The sequence below is a fragment of the Eumetopias jubatus genome, unplaced genomic scaffold (assembly GCF_037043125.1).
Source record: "Eumetopias jubatus isolate StellerSeaLion01/CBP00866 unplaced genomic scaffold, mEumJub1_p1.0 scaffold_6, whole genome shotgun sequence".
Classification (NCBI taxonomy): Eukaryota; Metazoa; Chordata; class Mammalia; order Carnivora; family Otariidae; genus Eumetopias; species Eumetopias jubatus.
Genome location: NW_028274812.1, coordinates 40070269 through 40092610, shown reverse-complemented (window position 1 = coordinate 40092610; position 22342 = coordinate 40070269). Strand labels below are relative to the sequence as shown.

Below are 22342 nucleotides of genomic sequence, written 5' to 3'. Positions count from 1 at the left end.
TAATAAGTTTCCTATAATGCTCCTTTCTCCTCTACACAAACCCTACCAACTCACTCTTTATGGCCCAATGCAAGTCTTGTGATTTCATTGCATGGCCTTGCCTCACTCATATCTCATCTTCCTTCTAACTTTTACAGCCTTTATGATCTGTACAACTCACTTTTGTATGTCAGTAAATAATACTTCATAGTATTATTCACTGCATAGGGGCATGCCTGGTTGCCCCAACAAGTAGACCTCTCTATCCAGACCACAACCATACTGTACATACCTATGGTAGCTGTTTAATTACTATGCAAAGCCATGCAGTCTTCCCTTTGCTCTTAAGGCAGTTTATTACCAACCCACCAACCTGAAAACAATAAACTTGAAATCTCTGGGTGGGAGCAGAAAGGGACTTAAGAGACCATTCAAGTTCTGGTCCCACACTTTGCAGGTGAAGAAATGGAGACCCATCTGTCAAAGGTCATACAACTGATTAGCGTCAAAGCTGAGATTAGAAGCTGAGTCCTTGGTCTTCCCTCTAGAGTTCTTTTGCCCATATATGGGTGATGGCATATATGATCTTATTTACAACTGCCATACTAAGCACCAGTTGTATATTTATTCAAGAAGATGATAGAGTATACAGTATTTACTCACCTTATATTTGGCTTTATTTGTGCAAATTGTATGTTTATAATGGAATATTAAAAGTAATTTAAGGAGGATCACCTGGGTGTCATATTTGGTTAAGTATCTGACTCTTGGTTTCGGCTCAGGTCATGATCTCAGGGTCCAGAGATTGAGCCCCCATCGGGCTCCCAACTCAATGGGGAATCTGCTAGAGATTCTCTCTCCCTTTCCACCACCCTCTGCCCCTCTCCCCACTTGTGCTCGCTCGCTCTCTCTCTCTCTCAAATAAGTAAATAAAAATCTTCAAAAATAAGTAATTTAAGGAGAAGATATACACTTAGCAAGGGATCACTTAACTTCTTCCGTCCACATATTTGCCACAATAGAAGAGTTGTGGTAATTTTACACTAAATGTCCAGTAATTACATGTGGGTGGAAGTCTTCTATTCTTCAGAGAACAATGACAACAAAAAACATGATATTTTGGGGGGATGTCCATGTTGCGTAGGGGGAAAGAAAAAACTATTTTCTCATTGTTGATTCAAAAATCATGGGATCATATCTGGTAACGGTGCTTATACTTGGATTTTATGAAGCAGCTGTTTTTGGTGATGGGGTGAGGATGGACAATGTTACCTGGAGCAATCTGTTTAATCACTGAGGATTCTGTTTGAGAGTAGTGAGGGGCTAATTCTTCCTGAGAAATACAGTTCTGATAAACACTGGCTGATAAAGTGGCTCTCACACTAAAAAGTAAGAATAACCTGTAACGTTAACATAACAGTTGCCATTTCATTCAGAGGAAGAACTCAGTAGACCTGCTCCTTTAATGAAGTAAGTGGTTAACTATAGTGACTCTTTGAACTTGCAGGTTTTTCAGCCCCAGTGGAGCTCCCAGTAGACATGGGAATTCTGTTCCAAAATGTAATACCTTTTTGAAAGAACGTGAGAATTAATATTATATTTAAGCTAGTCCCTTTTAAATTATGTCCATATTTAAGTGCAAATTGACAATGCCCAAAATGATTACATGAGGCGGTTCTTACATATCTGTTTAATGCAATTGTAGCCAATTTTCCATGGCCAAACATATTCTAAAAAATACAGTAGGAGTAAAGGAAACAAGGGATTGAATAACACAATTAGTCTTCATACCCAAATATTTAAAGCAATAAAAACTTCATTATGATGTGCAAAGCATGTGATGTGGGGAGAAGAGTGAAACTGAAGGAAGGCAAGATACAGTTTCAAGGCATGAGACAAATAGCCCAAGATAAGCACACCAAGGTTTCCAAGAAGCAGCTGTGTGCTATGAGAAACTCATTTTCTTTGTTTTAAGTGCTATGAATGCACAAAGGAAGCTTTTAAGGGCCTCACAGATGTGAGAGCAGTTTCACTCATAACAAGGTCCATGATTTTTTAAAATCTACTGATAAAATTGTAAATTGTTTCCAATGTCCTGGGAACACACTTAACAATCCAGTCTATACATAAGCTCTACTTTTTGAAAACAAAAAAATGCCGAATACGTTTAAGCTCCTACGTTTTGACCTGTTAAATCTGCATTTCTCAAATCAAAAAGCACACTTTAGGGCCACAGGTAGGTTCCTCTTTTTCATAATGCCATTTCTTGCAACTTGGCCCTAAGGAAGTTCCAGACTAAAATAGTGCATCAAGGACTGTGCATAATCAGACTCACTAAAAACAGCTTGATTAATACTAAATATGTCCTAGTTCCTAATCAATTATGTTAATGAAGTCTCAGGCAGCACATCTGCACGCCCTGACAAAGCCCATGATCTCAGCACCGCCTGATAACACGGACTGCTTGGGAAGCTGCTCAGGGCCAGTGTCCGCAGTGTGAAAACTCCTTCCCTGGGAGTTGAAAGGAGGTCCTAGCAAAAGCCTTGTAATCCTGCAACATCATTATGTTACTCACTTAAACATAGTATTGGGTTCCAGGGTGAAATGTCAAATTAAATCTCTCTTTAAATATAACAATGGAAACTTAGGTGTCCCACTTTATAAATGACACATCCTTTTCCAAGTGACAGACTGAAGGCAAAACATTTGCTACTTGGTGTTTTATGAACCGTTAGTAGGAGATAAACTGAAGTCAAACACTTGAATAATCTATCAAAATTGGGGAATTGGAGTTGCCTGATTTATGTCTATCTTGCAACAACAACAACAGAATTAGAATCCAATGAAACTTAAGGTGACACTATTATTTATAGTCTCTCCCTTGTCCTGTGAACACTGGGGCAGTGAGAGAGTCACTTGTCAGTTCGGTGTCAAATTATCTCCAGTAACATAAGTGTGTATAGTCCAAATGCCAAATGAAATGCGAGTCTGATGTCTCCCTCTCTCTCTCTCAACTGGATTCTAAAAATTTTTACTTAATAATCTGCTTACTAGCTAGGTAAATGATACATAGTAGTTGCCAGTGATGAGATTACTCCTTTTGTTTTATTATTTTCAGGATGAGTCAGTTATATTTGAGTCCAGTTAAGACATTTAAAAAAATATTGACTCCTATCAGTATCAAGCATATATAAAAGATGACACAAGTTGGGAATTTATGCTGGCATAAAACCACATATGATAGACACGCAAAACGCAAATCATTAAGGACTCAAATATTTAAACAACTCTAATTGTATAAGGTAAACATTTAAGCTGCTTTATTAATAACTAGGCTTAGAAGTTACCAAGTACTACGGACTGAATTGTGTCTCCTCCAAATCCGTATGTTGGGCCCCTAACCCCAAATGACTGTATTGGAAATCAGACCTTTAGGAAGTAATTAAGCTTAAATGAGGTCGTAAGAGTGGAACCCTGATCTCATAGAACTGTGTCATTCTAAGAAGAGGAAGAGCCACCTGCACTCTCTCTTCACCGAGTGAACATAGCAAGAAGGACATCTGTAAGCCACGAAGTGGGCTCTTTCCAGAACCCATCCATCCTGGCACTCTGACCTTGGACTGTGAGAAAATAAGTTTCTGTTATTTAAGTCACCCAATCTGTGGTGTTTTGTCCTGGCAGCTCTTGCAGACCAAGACATCAAGGGTTGATCAGGAATGTAAGAAATTATTATATCAAGAGGAAACTGTCTTCACATAATTACCACACAGAAATGGCATCTGGAGCCAAGTGAGTGAATGGTGAAGCAGATGCATGGAAGTTGATGGAGACAATGGCAAGCTCCCCTTATTCAAGATGACCACACTTAAAATCAGTGAATAAAAAAATCTGTGTGGGCCAAATAAAATGTGTCTGTAGCAGTTTTGAATGGGAGGCAAAAGTTTCAAACCTTGGACTAGCCCTGCACTGTTCTCTAAATATTCAAGAAGCATTATTGATTTGGAGTCTTGGAGCAAGATTTTACATGTACTTTACATTAAATTGTGATCTCTAATGACCAAATAAATTCCTTTTTTAGATTGATACTGATATAGCACTGACTTATAGATGTAATGGGATTTTTATTTAAAATTTGCAACTACTAATTCATTCCATTTGTGTAGCTGGCCAAATCAAAATATTTTACATACTATACGATAGGTTATTATAATTTGCAAGTATAATGTAACCTTTCCCCCCATTCCCACTGGCATTTCTCTTGCTCTCTTGTAAGCCTTTCTAGAATGCTTAGGTACTTGGCTTGAAAACTGTTGTTCCTTCCCAGACAAATGGCAGTCAAGATTTCTCCATGAGTGGCATTTTATTTTATTTTATTTTATTTTATTTTATTTTATTTTATTTTATTTTATTTTATTTTTTAAAGATTTTATTTATTTGATAGAGAGAGACACAGCAAGAGAAGGAACACAAGCAGGGGGAGTGGGAGAGGGAGAAGCAGTCTTCCCGCTGAGCAGGGAGCCTGATGTGGGGCTCCATCCCAGGACCCTGGGATCATGACCTGAGCCAAAGGCAGATGCTTAACGACTGAGCCACCCAGGTGCCCCTCATGAGTGGCATTTTAGCCATTCTGAAGGACATCTGGCCAATTATAGATCATTCAGGTGACTAATACTAAATTAAAAGCATTTTTAGAAATATTCAGTTGCTCTCTACCTCCCTCTAAATCACCTAGGGATTTGCTACTGAGATGTAGTCCTGGACCAACAGCCTCAGCAATCCTTGGGAGCTTGGTAAAAATGCAGAATCTCAGTCCCCACCCTTGACCTATCGAATCCGAGTCTGCATTTTCACACAATTCCCAGGTGATTTGTGTGCACATTACATTTTGAGAAGCATTGCTAAGGTACTCTATACTGAGATCAGAGCATGATGTTTCCATTGCAGAACTGCATGAAATCTAAAGCAAAAACTTTGTCTTCATCTTCCAAAACTTGATGCCTCAGAAGACATGAAGATAGGATCCTCAAACGCTGATGTCTGCATAGTAATATACTAGAAAGATCCTTGTGCATAGAACCAGAAATTCAGGGCTGAAATCCCAGATCTGCTATTTACTAACTTAGCATGAATAAATAAACTCCAAGCCTACCTTTGTTAATCGTTAATAATGTCTACATTACAGGGTTTTGAAATATCAGATGTAAAATGCATATAAGTACAGAAAACACAATATTCTAAATAAATGTGAGTTGAAGAGAGCATAGCTACAAGTGTACCTTGGTCAGGATCTGGCCAGAAAGTGCACAGAATGTGCTGATGTCAGAACACGACCTACAGAAAACATCGCCTGACCAGCCACCCAAACTCTTCCCTGGCCATTGACTCTGTGGAGCATAAATATATAGCCAAAAGGATCATTGGGTCTGTGGTCATTGGATAATGCATCTCTCACCAAGGCATTCAGATTTAATTGATTAATTAATTTAAATTATTAATTATTGAATCATTTATATATTAAAATTAATTAATTAAAATGTATTTATTTATTTAAATTTAATTGACTTTAATTTAGATAAAATGGAGAAAAGACTATTTGAAACAGGGTACCAAGCTCAGGTGTCCGGTGTAAAACAATTGGGTTGGATCTGTAAGTTTTTTTTACACATGGACATAAACCAAAGGTTCTCAGAATTTACTGTAAACAAGACTCAACTGAGGACCTTGTTAAAATAGAGCTTTTTTTTTCCTTTCTGAATTGCCAGAGAATCTGATTCACTAGATCTAAGATATGGCGGGAATATGAATTTTTAACAAGCTTCACAGTTGATTTTGATGCTGGTGATCTGCAAGTTATTGTTTGTGAAAAGTGTTAAATTAATAAAATGCAATAGAAGGAGAACTTCCTAAGTTTATCAATATCAGACACAATAATAAAAACTGCAGTCATTATAGTTTTATTCTGTCTTTACAATACCTCTCTGTGATAGGTAATGTATCAGTATTTTACCAATAAAAGAGGCTGAAACTGTAGTTATCACATTTAAGTTCATCCAGGTAGAAAATGGCAGAACAAGAATTTGGATCCAGGTATGTGTGATTCCAGAGCACAGGCTATAAATCACTATACTGTATTTAAAGACACAGGGTTCCTACCATCTCTCTAAGTAACAAGAAATGATCAGTAATGCCTGGGTCCCCTTTGTAGGAGGGTTTTGGAGGATGCATGAAATAAACTGAAATTCTCAGACATTTCCTCCTCATTATCGGAGATTCATTTGGGAATGGATTTGGGAGGATAGAAGATACAAAAGATATCTTCTTTATGAAGGCGAGGACAGGTTACACGAGGATATAATTCCAGATAACAACCATATAATATTTTCTTGAGTTCCTTATGCCAACTTAGAATGGCCTGCTCAGTAATTCTACCTGGGTGTCCCATGGGAAACTGTCATGTCCCAGTCTGTCCTGAACCCGTCACCTTCCTGCTTCTCCTCCCCAGGCCCATCTCAGTGGTTTTCTGTCTTGGTGAATGGCACCCTGTCTACCTGAATATTTAACTCAGAAAGCTGGAGTCATTTTTCTCACTTGTTGTATCTCGGCATCTATATTAATCAGATACTTTGACCAACTGATTCCTTTCCCATATACTTTTCTGATCTATCTGCTTTTTTCCATCCATTATACCAATGTTTAGTTCCTGCTTTGCAACTTGTTGGGACTATTTTCTCTTCTCAAGTGCCTGTAACCAATCTCCGTCTAGTCCAGCAGTATGGCAGTCACATTGATCTTTTAAAATGAACATGTCTATCCCATCCATGGGGAATTCCTTGTCTTCCATAGGAAAAAAAAAATGAAAATCTCTTAGCTGAGGAGGAAATACTTGTGCTGGTATATGCACAGAATCTCTCTGGAAGGAAAGAACATCGGTTTCCTGTAAGGAGAACTGGGTAGTTGGTGCATACGGCCAGGATGGAGATTTTCTACCCTATATCATTTTTCTAACTTTTAAATTTTGAAGCATGTAAATGTGTCAAAAATTTTAAAAGGGAATACAAATTCCTTAGCTGGGTGAAATAGCATGACATCAGAGATTTGCAAAAGAAATTAAAACACAATGAGAAAAAAAGGAGAAAAGAAAGGAGAGAAAGGTTGGATAGGCAAGAATAGAAAATGTTGATAAATGTATCTGCAGGCTGAGTGTATTGCAGGTTTACTTTACTATTCAGTGTTCTATAATAAAAATTTAAGGATACAAATAAATCCCAAGCTTAGCCTACAAGGCACCTCACAATCTATCCTTTGCATGCCTTTCTATGAGCTGTCCCAGACCCTCTCCATGCCTTCTTCTTTTTTTTCCATGCTGAACTACTTACGCTTCTCTGGACCAAATCCCTTTCTTTCTCATCTCCATGCCTTTGCATATGCCAGTTCTTTATTGGTAATGTTCTTGCCTTCTTGCTCATTCTTCCCTATTCTTGGGACTTTAGCTCCACAGCCACCTCTGCAGACAAGCCTTTCCTGGGGTCCTCTTCACCTCTTCCAAGAAGAGCTATGTCCTCCTTTCTCTAAGCTTCCACAGTACTCAGCACTGACTTATTTTTTTTGGTTCTTATCACACTGTGTAATCAGTATATGTCTTAGAAGCCAGCAACCAGAGTACCTCGTGCAGGCTGTGTGCTTTATAGGGTTCTATGGGCCCTCCTCTGGCTACATCTTGCCCTCTGTCTGTGGGGACAACCGGGTGTGGCCACCTGGGTTTTCTTCTCTCTTACACTCCAGATCCTAGGACCCTGAAATTTTTTCCCCCAGACAGTTCTTTCTTGGCTGCCAGGGACCGCTTGGGCCTCTTGCTGAATGAATCTTCTAGTCTCAGGGGGTGACCAAATTCAACAGGGTAGCTGTTTGTTAGGTGGGGTTAGAACTTGGACAAGCAAGCTGGTGTCCCTTTCAGTGTTCGACAGAGCTGGCAGTGGAAGGGGTGCTGTGACGGTCTGAAGGAGACCCCTATCTGTACTCTTGCAAAAACTAATGGTGCACTTGGCTTTGATTACTTGTGTTTTATATCTGGCTCCTCTTCAATTACTTTTAATTTTATATCTGTAAACTGAGTCTTGGTAGGCCGAGAACTACTTTCTATTACTCTCTGAATCCCCAGTACTTTGGGCAATACCTGATGTGATCCCATAGTTGGGATTTAATAAATCATAGTTGAATGAATAAGTAAAGACAAATGATTTTGAATTTCTAGCAAAATTAATTATGATGACATTTCCCTCTTCTAATTGTGCCAATCCTGAAACATTGTATTTTGAAGAACTAATTATTAGGGGTAGTATTAGCTACTAATTTTATAAAGCACTTGTAAACTGGTACACACACACACACACACACACACACCATTTTATCCTCACACTAACTCTAAGAGATGAGTACTATTCCTGACCCATCTTACAGATAACAAAAGTCACGAAGAGGGAATTTAAGTAACTTCCAAAAATTTACTCAAATGGTAAGAGATGAAACTCAGGTTCAAACCCAGAAATTCTGGCACCAGAGACAGTAAATTGGTCAAGTTTTGGTAAAACTTCAAGAACTGCAAGGCACATCCTTGTGCATTTGTCCTTGTAATTTCTGCCTTGATTTCCAGGGTATGAAGCTGGCCATCCATCTGGAAGCTGATAGTTGGCAATATAAAATCTTAAGAGGAAATTTTTGGTTTTCCAAAAAGCAGCAAGTTGTAATTTCAGGACAAGTAACCTGCAACTTAGACATACTAAAACTACTTGAGAAAATATGGATTTTGCTGTTTCTACTGTTACTATTTTGTTTTATTTCTCTACATTCTATTTTATCTACAATAGAGAAGACCTTAGGAAAAATAAAATACTTGCCTTCAAGAGGAGGTGATGCCGGAGTGGGTCTGGAAGCTTGTTCTGTTGGGAATGGAGGTGGTAAGGCTGGGCTTTGTCCTGTGCACACAATGTAGGAGTAGGCATTGAGAAAGAAAAGTATTAACAAATTTAATATCCATGACTAAAATAGCTAGATCTGTCCCCAACATGCATAATTCATAATCCAAGTATAAATTCATATTATTATGCAATAAGAAAAGTGTTATTAGGTAAGATTTTTAAGTGGATACATACACAGCTTCCATTATTTTCAGAGCCATTTCTGAATATATTACTTTTCATAGATGTATATACAATGTTAAATATATCTACTGGACTTCATAATGAAAAATCTACATGCAATCAAATAAAGCAATTTATTTTCAAAATGCACTTTAAATTATGGAAACTAAAATCACAGAAGCTGAGAGGACTCCTAATATAGAGAAAAATCACCACTATTTTTATTTAACTAAAAATTCTCAAATGATATAATAGGGCAATAAAAGAAGGTTAAAATTCATGGGCCTTTTGATATTGAACAGGTACATTTTCTCCCGCCAAAATAAATGACCTGCAGTTAAGTAAATAATGGGCCAAAGGGAAAATATATTCAGTTTTATAGAGTCTTGAAAGGCTCCCTCAAGTCTCGGGGCTTATTATGAACTGTATAAAAACCCACAATCGTTTCTGAGTGCTTCCTTATCCCAAGCGATTTCTTTAATTAACCAAAACCATCCAGGCCATGAACTGTAAACATTAACTAACATATGATCCCATATGAAGTGCTTGCAAAATGTTTTATCATTAATTTTCACTCCACAAATTTCTGCTGTGTGTTTCTTTTAAATCCAGGAACTGAGGTGGGCTTATGCACCTTCGGAAATCTCACTGACAACGAGATATTATCAAATGTCAGCAGACCTGCCTGCTCACTGGAAGTTTTCCTTTTTTAGAATTTGTCAAAATTAGTTTGCTCTGGTGAGTTGTGCAGTAGCAAGCAGAGCAATTGGAGTGGCGTACACACAACTGTGGGGGTAAGAAGGGCAACAACCCAGGCCCTCGTGCCAAAGAGAGGCGAGTCGCCACTCATTCGCGGATTTCCTCGTAGTCAGACCCGTCCAGGTGGGTTGTTGAGCACGTTCAAGTATGCATAAAAGCGCCTTGTTTTATAACATGCAGGCCATATACCTACAAAAGTATCAACCCATGCAGGCCATATACCTACAAGTGTATCAACCCATATTATCATCCATTTTTTTTCCTCCTGAGAGCAAAGATTTGATAGAAACATATTGCAAGATGCAAGTTCCTCTTTCAGGGTACAAAGAAAAGGTGAGGCTGGGCACTCTAAAAAAAAGTTTGATCTCTGTGATTTTTCCCTAGCTAACATTTATATACTGCTTACTCTCTGCCTAGAATAATCCCAATCGGTTTTGATATATTAAGTTATTTAATCTCCACAAGATCCTTAGGATGTGGGTGTATTTTCACTTTACAGTTTGATAGCTAAAGTGAACAGGTTTTCAGGCCGTTCAGCAGCTAGGAAGTGGAGCTGAATTTCCATGGAGGCTCCAGATTTGAGGTGCTTAAAGCCTCCTTCAGACTGCCCAAGGCCAGAGAAGGCTCATCTTTTATAAGGAGGTCCATGAGTGCAGGTGGGACAGCTGCATGAAGCTTCCACCCTGAGTCTCCACCTTTTTTGTGAGTCAAAGGGATATATGTGTGTAAATATCCATTCCCAAGTCTTGCTTGAGAGCTGTTCTTGAAAAACTATTTCTAAGGTAGGCTGATATTTTGCAGCTTTTAAATCTAGGGATAATCTAGATATAGGAAGGAGTTAACTAAATGATTAGAGCTTAAAATACAAGTGGCCATGAATATAAATCAATTGTTTCCAAATACCGAGGCTTTCAAAAATATCTTCATAAGATGGTCCCTGTCATATAAAAACCACTTTTTCCCTGTCATATACTTTCATGAACAGTGATGATGTAAAATCACAATCCTTTATAGTCTTGATAAGCTTTTTAGAAATGTATTTCAAAACGAAATTCTTTCCAGGGAAATTATTCATACTTTATAACTCTAAAATATTTTTAGATTTTCTTGGAGGAACTATAAAGTTATTATTTTATTTTAAAAACATTTTAGTGAGCACTTCGTATGTGCCAATACCAAAAACATTAAACTCCAGCCGTGCCTTCAAGAGGTTTCCAATATACTGACTAAAACAGACTTAGATCATTATAATAGATTGCTCTACTACAGTGTGATGATGGGAAATAATATATACAGAGGGAATGTTGCAGAAAGACCCCTGGAGGAGATCAACCTAACCTGCATTTAAAGACCTGAAACGAGTTTGCTGGGTAAAGAAATAAGGGGAGGAATTGTTTGCTTACAGAGAGAATCTGGTAAAAACAAGGCACGGATGCCAAAATATGGAGGACTCCTAAAACAAACAATCTGGTGCCTTCTGCAGCAGAAAGTATAATATCCAGTTTATAACAGAAATTCTCTATGACTGTAATCAACTATATTATGCTCCCTACAGTGGCTGACTGTATCATTGTGAGGCAATGGACACAGCAGAGAAGTAGGATCAAAGAAAAAGAGAAAGAAAAAACCAGAAGTCTTCTTGCTTCCATAGTGACAGCTGTAAGTCACCCTGGCAGGAGAATTATTAGCTCAGAACAAATTTCTGTTGTGGTAGGGAGCACCAAAACAAACCAGATACGTCATCCTTGAGCATGACGCATGACTTAAAGAAGAGTCTTTTATGTTCAAATAATGTCAGGGAATATTGTTGAAATCAGAGACCATTTTATATATGAATAAATATATAATAAATTATGCTAATATAATGTTATACTAATAATAGAATTTTATAGTAAATAGTTGTTTAGTATAAAGACTATTATGTTTAAAGTCAAATGGTGAGAGTTTGTATTTGTGAGAGTTTCAGCTTTATCACTTACAGTCTGGGTAAACTTGATAATCTCATGGAGAATCCAAGCCTCAGTTTAGGGCCTTTATAAAATGAGGAGAGTTTTTAGTGCTGTTATGGGGAGTAAGTGATGCAGCATCTAACACATAGTAAATACTCAAAATACTAATTTTTTCAATAATGAATTTATAATTTATATCCCATCTAATTACACAAGAGGCTTTGAAACAGACTTTGAAGTACATAAACAAAGACATAACAACAGATAAAATTAAGCATGACTGAAATAGCAGAACTCATTTACGGGAAAGAAGCTTATAATTTTATTAAGAATATATTCCTTTGGAATTCCTGAGGACTGTTACTCTCTGAAGGCATGATTTAGGTTGTTGAAATTTACGTCGGAACTCTAAAGGTGCCCTTCATTTTATAAGCTATTACCTGAAAATCCCTCTGACATTCGAACATAGTGAATTGGCTTTATTTTTGTTTCTTGAGTGATTTGGGCTGGCTTATTTCCATAATACCTGAATGGCATTTTTGTAAGCTGCCAATATTTTATTGTTCTGAGTTTTTTCTCACACAAGTCAATTTGATTGTTTTTGGTTTAGTCAAATTCCACTGGGGATAGTAGGCAGTGTGCATTCCTTCTAATGATCTAAGTTACCAATGTTTTCTTTACACTGCTAGAAATGATGAATGGAATTACTCAGAATCTCAAGTCAAGTAGGAGGCTAGGAGCTGAATTCAGATAACATGAGGTAAAAAACAACTCACTATACTAAAATTTAATTCATCTGATTTCTTTATCAAAAGATATTCCCTGCAACGTGTCTATACAACTAAAGCCTACCCCCTAAATATTGAAACAAATGTCGAGGAGATATTTTTCTCTAATGCCTGATAGATATTTAATTCCTTAGGCCACTATTGCATTCTCCTGGAGGTACTGAGTATATCCAGAAGATCATAAACTCTTTGGAAGGCCTGCCAACAGTGAATGGTGATAGATTCTGGGGTAGAGAAGGTGTCATTTTTGTAAGTGACCATTGAGTTAAAATTCACTTACATTTAAAAAAAATACAATGTATAAGATAATTACAGATTCCTATTTGTTCTTTCAGTTTCATAAAAATCAGTTGTGAATCTCTGACTAACAGTAAAGTGGGGAGATCTGAATTTAGTAAGAAAATGATGGTTAAGTTTGCTAAAGCAATAACATTAGTTGTATGCATTGCACAAGGTTCCTAGACTGAGTATTTTTATAACATGTGGAATAACATTTTTAAAATTTGGAATTGAACAAATAGTAAAATTAAATATGGTTTTATATCTTAGGCTGAGATATGTGATTGTGCTAGTGTCCTTCATTAAAATAGGGACATTTTGATCTCCAAATCTCCTTACTGAGTGTCTTTCCCTTGCCATGTAGTTTTGGGAGGAGATCAGAAGGATTTGGGGTGTCAACCATTCCTCCCTTTCCTACCCCATCTATTAAAACAAAAATTTTAGGCCCTTCATACAATAATCCCAGGTTTATGAATTTGCCCATGAAATGAGGACCTCATCAGTAAGGAACCACCTGAAGAAGGTCAGGAGTTCGTATAAGGTGGGTGGATCAAGGAGGTGTTTACTACAATATAAGCATCTTTATACCTGCCACTCATGAATTGCTAAATTCTACACAGCTACTTTGCATCCCTTGTACATGGTCTTGTGGAGGGGGTACTCAGTAAACAGGCTTTATCACTTAACTTAGGTCTCAGTTGTTTCAAGGATTTAGAGAACAATAATCTCTGCTCCAATTGGGTTTTTGTGAGTGTTCATGGGCATCATAGTGCAAACGAAATCACTAGGGGAGCACAGTGAAGACAGAGAAAGAACTTGTTGTTAAGGGGCTTATGTTAGAGATGGAGGGAGACGGGCGATAAACAAGCAAGACAGATAAATTTCTGATCTCAGGAATGTAGGGACATCAAAACGGAGTGGTGAGGCGGACAATGCCTTGGGGAAAGAGATCATGCTACATTGGACAGAAGAGGAAGAGTAGGGCCACTGTGAAACAGGATTCCACTAACCTATGAAGCTTTGTGCAGATTAGAAAAATGCATCCTTTCTGAGTGTGTGCAGTCCATCGCAGCAAGGTTTGGCCAGGAAAACCTGCTCAGTGCAAAATTAAGAGGCAGTTGCAGCTCCAGTGCAGGGCATGCTGTCTTGGGGTGGGGGAATCAGAATGGGGGTCTATGTGTAAGTACACAAACTGCACAAATGCCTAATATAGGAAGTGGCCCTGACTCCAAGGGGAGCACACTCCAGTTCTAACTCGAATACAGTGGAGCAAAACTCAGGAAGATCTCTGATAAAAGGATTCTTGACATGGTAAAGCAAGACAAAAAGCCTAAGCTAGGGACCAGCCTGGCTTGCTTAAAGGTCATTGGTGATGGAGAACAGAGACAAGTTCATATCAGAGTCTTCTAGGCTGTTCCGGTGAGTTTGGATTTGTCCTAAGGGCAATGGTAAGCTTTTGTAGGGTTTTAGCACAGCATGTAGGTTTTTAAAACCTTGCTAGCTGCTGTGTGACCAAAACAATGTACAGAAAAGGATATGACAGGCAGCAAGAGATCAAGTGGAGACTATTGAAATAACGCAGGTGAAGAAGTGACGTGGGCTTGGATTAGGTGGGTTGAGGTTCTTTCATTCATGAAACAAGTATTTATTGAATGCCTACTGAGTACCAGGCATTTTCCTTGGATATGGAGTTATAGCAGTGAACAAGAGAGACAAAATCACCCATTTCGTGGGGCTGAGATTCTAGTGGACAAAAAATAGCAAATAAGTAGGATGGAAATAAGTATCCTATCAAAAATGTATCAAGAAAGAGTAATAAGGAATGCTATTCAGAGTAATGGGTGGTGTTTTTGAATATATGATCAATGAAAAACACAGAAGCTGTAGGTAAGTGGATGGATTCAGAGTACATTTTGACATAAACCCAATAGGACTATTAAATGAATTTAATGTAGGAAGTGAGGGAAAGAAATCATTTCACTTGAGCTTCTGGGAACAAATAACACCCAGATAAGGGCAAGGAATTTTCCATTTACCCAGCTAGGTGCTGTTTATGGACTAACTGCTTAGTCATTGTTGTCACTTGGATTATATAGTTTTCAATTTTGCCAGAGGTCTTGTGCAGAGGACACTGAAGTAGAAGCCATAGTTACTTTATTGGGTTATTCTGATAATATATCTCATTGGTAATTAATTTTCAAGGTTTTTTTTATGATTTTAGAAAAGTTTTAAGCAAATGGATTATTTAGTATAAATTGGCTACACAACCCTACTGTAAGGGTTTTAAAACACCGAAAGCTTCAACTTTTTAGATCAAAGAACCTCCTCCAGGCCAAAATGTTTCTACTGGAAAGGTTTCTTTGCATCCTGATAGAAAGCTTCCCTAATATTTCCATGTGTTATGTATTTGCATATTCACTTTGATGGAAAGCATGGAATAGTAGCCAAATGCATATTTCATACAGTCTTTTGATTAAAAATGATAAAGGTAATATTAGTGTTTTTTTCCTCTACATCTCCAATTTATGAAGTAGAAATAAATTTTCATGGAACAGTCAACTAAAAAAAGGAGATAAGATTGATTCAAGATCATATCATTGTTCTCTTTATCCTTATACCTTGATTATGATAGAACACCTGATGTTTGGGACCTAACAAAAACAGAAGCACAGAATAATGATCATAGAATTTGGGGGTGTAGGAAACACCTTTGAAATCAACTATTCCAACACCCTGATTTTTCAGATGGAAAAAAAAATGGTCCCTGGAAGGATAAATAGCTTAACAAAATCATGCATTGAGAGCAGATCGAATTTAAGATTAAGGTTTTTTTCCACTCCATTTTATTTTTCTATTTATTTAATATCCATTCAGAAGGCCAAGATAAATGCTGATTATCTTATCTATTATCATCAATGGATCATAACCCTTGAAAGATCCATTTAAGTATTTACTTCATACTATAAAGAGTTTTTTATAGTTTTCTTCAGTTGTGCTTTGTTTAACCTTAATTATAGATGCTGAATTGACCTCAGAGGCCCATCAAAAAGACTCACTACTTAAATCAATCTTTTTGTTACCTGACCTCATTTCCACAATTCTAGATAGACTTTCAAGTAAAAGGCTTTCAAAATTTTCAGAATTATTGTTTCTTCACTTTTCTTAATTTCTTCTAGTTATCCAAACCATATGTCTTTGAAACCCACAGCAAATCATATTTGCACACAAAGTCAACCAAGGGACAGACAGTAAAGATGGAAGAAGGAGACAAATAGGTAAAACGAATTACACATTTTTCTTTTAGTGCAAAGGTCAAAGCTGGGAAGGAAAGAGACTAATGAGGCAAGTTAGATGGACTGTAGTCTCAATTAAAAGAAATAAAAATAAAATCTTAGAATGCACTCATGCACTTAGAAATGCAAATATCCTACTTGCTCTCTAATCACATATCTCTGGGATTGTAAATTCTTACTGATGAAACTTCCTAAAACTGGGCTTATTCTAGTGATTCCTCATAACTTGGCCATTTTATCACCTCCTTGATTCTCTTCCATACACGTCCCTCACAGCTCCACATGTTCCCAGAGCAGCCAGGAGGCACTTTATCTTCTGATCCTCAATGTTTATTGTTTGTTTATTTATAAGTTTGGGCTTTTCTTCCTCCCCATCCCCCAACCCCCCATTTTTTTTCTAATCTTCACTAGACTGTGAGCACCTTAAGGGCAGAATCTGGAACAGCAATATATATACTTGGGAAAGGAAAATGAATAATTAAAGGAGAAAATGAATGATAACTGAATGAGTGAGTCAGTAAATGTTGCTAAATGCTACTCTGTCACACTGTTTCTAGAACGTTTGCATATGAACAGACTGAACTATAGTTTTTTTTGTTCTTAATTGAGTACAAAATACTTCCAACAAAATAATGAAATCTTACCTCTTATTTATTTATTTATTCATTCACTTTAAAATTATTTATAGTTCCAGACCAAAGTATTTTCTTTTTGTGAGAATCTTTACCTATTTATGAATGGAACAACAATCTTTCCATGAAAGTGAAACATTAATGTGTTTAACCATGGCTAGTGGGAAAAAAGTGAGCTAAAGCCCAAAGATGAGGAGAAGTAGCTTCATTAGGTAGTTCAATCAAGATATAATACTTGCAATATATTCTGAATACCAACAGGTCCCCTCAAGTGAAAAGAAGATTATATAAATTAACCACTGAGGTGTTTTTCAACCCAAATAATTCTGCACCTATAGATGTAACTTGAATGGTTTCAGTGCCAAACATTGAAATACAAAGAAGTTGAACAACTTGTTAAATTCACCCAAGTGACTTATAAATAGGACGCATGTATGCAGATTGTTGGTGCTGCTCTTTGCCCAGCAGCATGTTGTCTTTGTGTTTTGCATTTATTTTAGAAATAGTATAAAGAGACAAGGAATGAACAAAATATATAACAACATTTAGAATAATAGTAAGTGCTAAACAATTTCAATTAATTACAGGAAATTATTTTGTTGTTATATTATGCTTTAGAATTCTATAGTCGATATCATTTTATAATAATTTAAAAAACAGATCTTAAATGCAGTGCTCTGTATTATAATAAAATGATATTATTAGTGAACATTTTAAATCTTGTTCCATTTGAAGACGACTTAAAGTACAAATAATGCATGTTTTTGACCATTGGTTTTGTTAATTCAATATTCAACATTATAATGAACTGAAGTTAGGTCTCTGAGATATTGTTTTCCAATGTCAAAAATATCTAACATTCTTTACCAAAATGGGGATGCCTACTTTCTAAAGTGTTGAGTAGTTGGAGAAGCTATAGAATAAAAATGGCTCATCTTACTAAAATCAACTTTTTGCGGTATTATTTATAATAGCCAACATATGAAAACCACCCAACTGTCCATCAACATATGAATGGATAAAGAAAATGTGATATATGTATATCCTGGAATTGGAATCTATTTATCCGTCTATCGATCTATCATCTATAGAAATAGAATGGAATATTAGTCATAAAAAGAAAAAATTCTGCCATTTGCAGAAATATGGACCGACCTAGAGGGGGAAGTGGAATAAGTCAGACAGAGAAAGACAAATACCATATGATCTCACGTGTGGAATCTAACATTATAGAATTCATAGATACAGAGAACAAATTGGTGGTTGCCAGAGGTGGAGGAGGTGAAGGGTGGGTGAAATGAATGAAGATGGCCTAAAGGTACAAGCTTCCAATAAAAGATAAATAAGTCCCGGTAATGTAACGTAGAGCATGGTGACTATAGTATTGCTTATAAATTGCTAAGAGATTAGATCTTAAGGGTTTTCATCATAAGAAAAAGAATTGTAACTATGTGAAAAAATTTCTGTTAACTTATGGTGGTAATCATTTCACAATATATACATATAGCAAATCATCATGTTGTATACTTAAAATTAATATAATATGTCAATTATCTCAGTAAAACTGAAAAAAAATTAAAGGGATCTAAATAAACTCTATGCTTTAGTTAATTGAAAAAAAGAAATCAACTTTTTTCCATGGCAAATATTTAAAATGTATTTGTGTGTGAATTTTAACTCCATAATTGAGTAGAACTAAAAATACATAGTTTTCAAAATAAATCACAAAATCTCAATAAAGTTTTGAGTTAAAAATCAAATTGAGTTAAAACCTCAAGTTTCATTTATATCCCTAGGCATGCCCTTCCTCCCTCACACATTAGCATACTGACTAACAAATAATGGGCTATTATTCATTTAATTTAATTGGCCATTGTTGTCAATACAAAAGAATCGGTTCTAATAAGGTTGTTGTTTACCAACCAGGTAATTATAACATAGCCTATATCTAAATACGAGTACCTTTAATGTGTCAGAGCTCTCAAGTCAAAGTGTAGATAGTTCAGGCTTTATATTCAGTATTACTTTTCAGAGATCCAGCACACTTTAGAGATTCCCTCAAAGATGGAAAATCAAGTCACACCGAATTATTGATCATTGGGAATATGAGTAACCAGAAAGGTGAGGCAATAAGAGAAAAGATGGCTCCCAAGACAAAATCATTACATTTACAGATCGTATTAAAATAATTTACAAGCAGAATAACAAATTCACTTCTTAAGAGATAGGAGGCTTGACATTTTTGTCAACCATCTAAACATGAAGAACAAATAATGGCTCCTTCTCTCTCCTGTCTTTTCTGGTTGTTGGATTTTAGGATCTACCAATGATGTTCCTGACAAAGAGTGGCTGACACAGCGGATTGCTAAATCAATGCCTAAACTGCTCAAATCTGTTCTTTTCATTCGCAGTAACTTCAGGACCCACCAACAGCCGTAGAGATAAATTTATTCTATGCTCTCCTCCATCTCAATTTGCTGTCAGTCTTACCATTAGGAATAAAATATACTTCAAAATCTAATTGAGGAGCTGTGTGAAATTTTATAAGGCCTATGGCCAGCTTAATAGAATCCCAGGAAATTGGGGGCACCTGGGTGGCTCAGTCAGTTAAGCGGCTGCCTTCGGCTCAGGTCATGATTCCAGGGTCCTGGGATCGAGCCCCGCATCGGGCTTCCTGCTCAGCAGAGAGCCTATTTCTCCCTTTCCCTCTGCCTGCTGCTCTGCCTACTTGTGCTCTCTATCTCTCTGTCAAATAAATAAATTTTAAAAAATCCTTAAAAAAAAAAAAATGAATCCCAGGAAATTTAAAAGTAAACCATATCCAAGATTCCTTCAGTAATTTTGGTGGCAAGCCATTTGTGCTCTTGGGTAGGAAGTCACAGTCCCCTCTGCCTGGGGTTTCTATACCAGATTCCTTTCACTGACCAACCAGTAAAGACATTTGAAAGTTATCAGCAGATCGCCTGCTTTCTTTGGCAGTTGTACTGACATTTAGGGGAGCATGTCAAATTTGCATTATATGAGAGACAGAAATAGTGAGTTTTTCTTAAATTATAACATTTAGAAAACAGAGTGAAGAAAAAAAAGAAGACCTAAGAGGCAGTAACCCCCTTTTTAAAATATATTTATAATTCTCCCTGTTGCTGGACACAATATCCAGCCATCCAAGCAAATTCTGAAATTTCCTCTTGGTTCAATTCCCTAATCTATGAGATGGGAAAATTGTAACCCAGCTCCTGGGTTTTGATAAGAACCCAATGAGGTGATCCATGTCCAGACTTTAGCACAGCCCGTTGCCTGACATACCATTAGGATTTGGTAAGGGGTAAATCTTTACACTGTCTTCATCAACCTTGTCAACATCATCATCTCTGATCATCCTCAAAAATCCTTAAAGGGTAGGTAGCTGCAGGAAAGTATGTGTATGACTGAGTTTTCCTTCAGCTCTAGGTAAGCCATGTTAACCAAGGCTCTTTGTGACTTGCCTTTCTCCTTATCCTCAAATGCAGGGAGATACTTTTTTAAGCTATTGCATGGCATTTGAAAAAAGCAGTGTTGCTTTTCTTTGATACAGGGATCTCATTCATATAAAATAAAATCAATTTGGCACTTTTCAACCACCCTGTTTAGCTATTTCTACACCACACAGGACTTGGCAAAGGGAAGGGATGTTGCAACTGTCCTATTCTTTGTCTCTACCTGTGGGAAAATTTCTTTCATCTCTCTCTCTTTTTTTTTTTTGTTAATTGTCTCTGACACATGCAAATGTTCCATGTTCACAAGCAATTCGAAGAGATATGAAAAGCCTAAGGACGAATCGTAGAGCCAATTAAAAATAGACCTTCTGGTTTTGGAATTTATCTCAGGAGGAGACAAAGGATTTATCGTTTTGTTTTAGCAGAGAATTCTCTACTGGGTGCTTTAGAAAAGATGATAAAACTCCACAACTTTTCAGCTACAGGCATATAACATAAACTTAAGTATTTCAATACTTGCACTGGATAGATTAAGGATAAATGATAACATCTTAATAATTACCATTTAATAGGCTTAACACCACAATTAAATTCACAAATATATTCTCCCTTGAATGACACATTTGGAAGTCATCCAACTTCTCTTCCTGTTTTAAATTGTGTATAATTGATACTATTTTGTCATTTAAAACAATACGCACTGCTTATCCAGTGTCTGCCAGGAGGCTATCTATAATTATACAAAAAAATAATATTCCTTCTGGGAGAAAATCATCATTACTATAACCCCATCATGAATAATGGAAAATGGAAACCATTTATATCTTATGCAACTGTTTTATAAAAGAGTATTAAATTGTCAGGTTGTTTTTCACATGATGTTTCAATATGACAATATCGATCCTTTTTGTATACCTATTTTCTCTCATTTTCTGTAAGAGATTCTAATTATTAGAAACAAGTCTTAGCCACTGAACACACGTCATTACCTAAATACTGTGATGGTTACAATAGAAAGTGATTTGTAGGTGACAGTTTTTCTTTCAGGAAAGTTCCATGTCAAACACGAAGCAGAAATATTGAATAAGATAGAGTAGTGGGGATTTAAGAGATGTAATATAAATAAGTTTGAATGACAAAGGATAGACACTAAAGTATAACGAGGTCTAATTTGAAAGGATGCACAGTGATGTAGATACCATCCATATGATGAGATATTACTTTGTTCAGTTTTTACCCTGTATTGATTTCTTACTTGGTATTTTTAATAAAGAGTACATGTAATTATATGACTATTCTACCCCTCTTAGAGTGAAAAAGTTTACTACCTAAATAAAAATAAGTAATAAATTCATTATAAACAATCAATAATAATAATCACAATGAGGCTGAAGGTGAGCATTGAAGAAATATCAGGACTACACCTTTAGGAAACCTCTCGTAACCTCTGTGGCCCTCTCATCTTTAGACATTTATATTGAGTATAATCTGCAGATATGATTTAGTACTTAATTAGTATCTTCTCCCATTTTTCTCCCCTAACTGCTTTATACTGTTATTTGCTTTCCTTGTAATAATCTGACTAGATTGTTATCTCCTTCTGCTTTGAGACTCATGTTATGACCACTAGTATTGATTTAGTAACTATTTACTAAAACCACAGAATTAGTAACTATTTAAAATCAGGGATGTAGTAACTATTGAGAGATTGATTAATAGAATGACTTTGAGCATATCAACTGGGATATTGATGAGTATATAAATAGGCAAAATATATTATTTTCAAGTGTGGTTTAGTTATTACTACTATGTGGTAAGAATAGTACTATTTTGTCTTAACAGAATATTTTAGAAAACCCAAACATAAAATACACTAGAGACTAGAAGGGCTGTCATAGAACTGATCCGAAAATGCTGAGCAACTGTTGAACATCAAAATTTGAAATTGGTAACATTAATGTGAATATTGCAAAATTCATCATTGTTTTCATCTTGCACAAACATCCTGGTACAGAAAAAAAAGCTATGGATGAGAAATATTTGTTCATCA

General features: G+C 36.4%; 1 protein-coding gene across 1 annotated transcript in view; it reads right to left on the bottom strand.

Annotated features, from left to right (window-relative positions):
• Positions 1-22342, bottom strand: part of TRDN (triadin) — a 327015-nt gene that overhangs the window by 206213 nt on the left and 98460 nt on the right. Inside the window, exon 10 of the mRNA XM_088023743.1 lies at positions 8874-8951. Coding sequence (XP_087879869.1) covers positions 8874-8951 — 78 coding nt within the window. The remainder of the gene's footprint in view (positions 1-8873; positions 8952-22342) is intronic.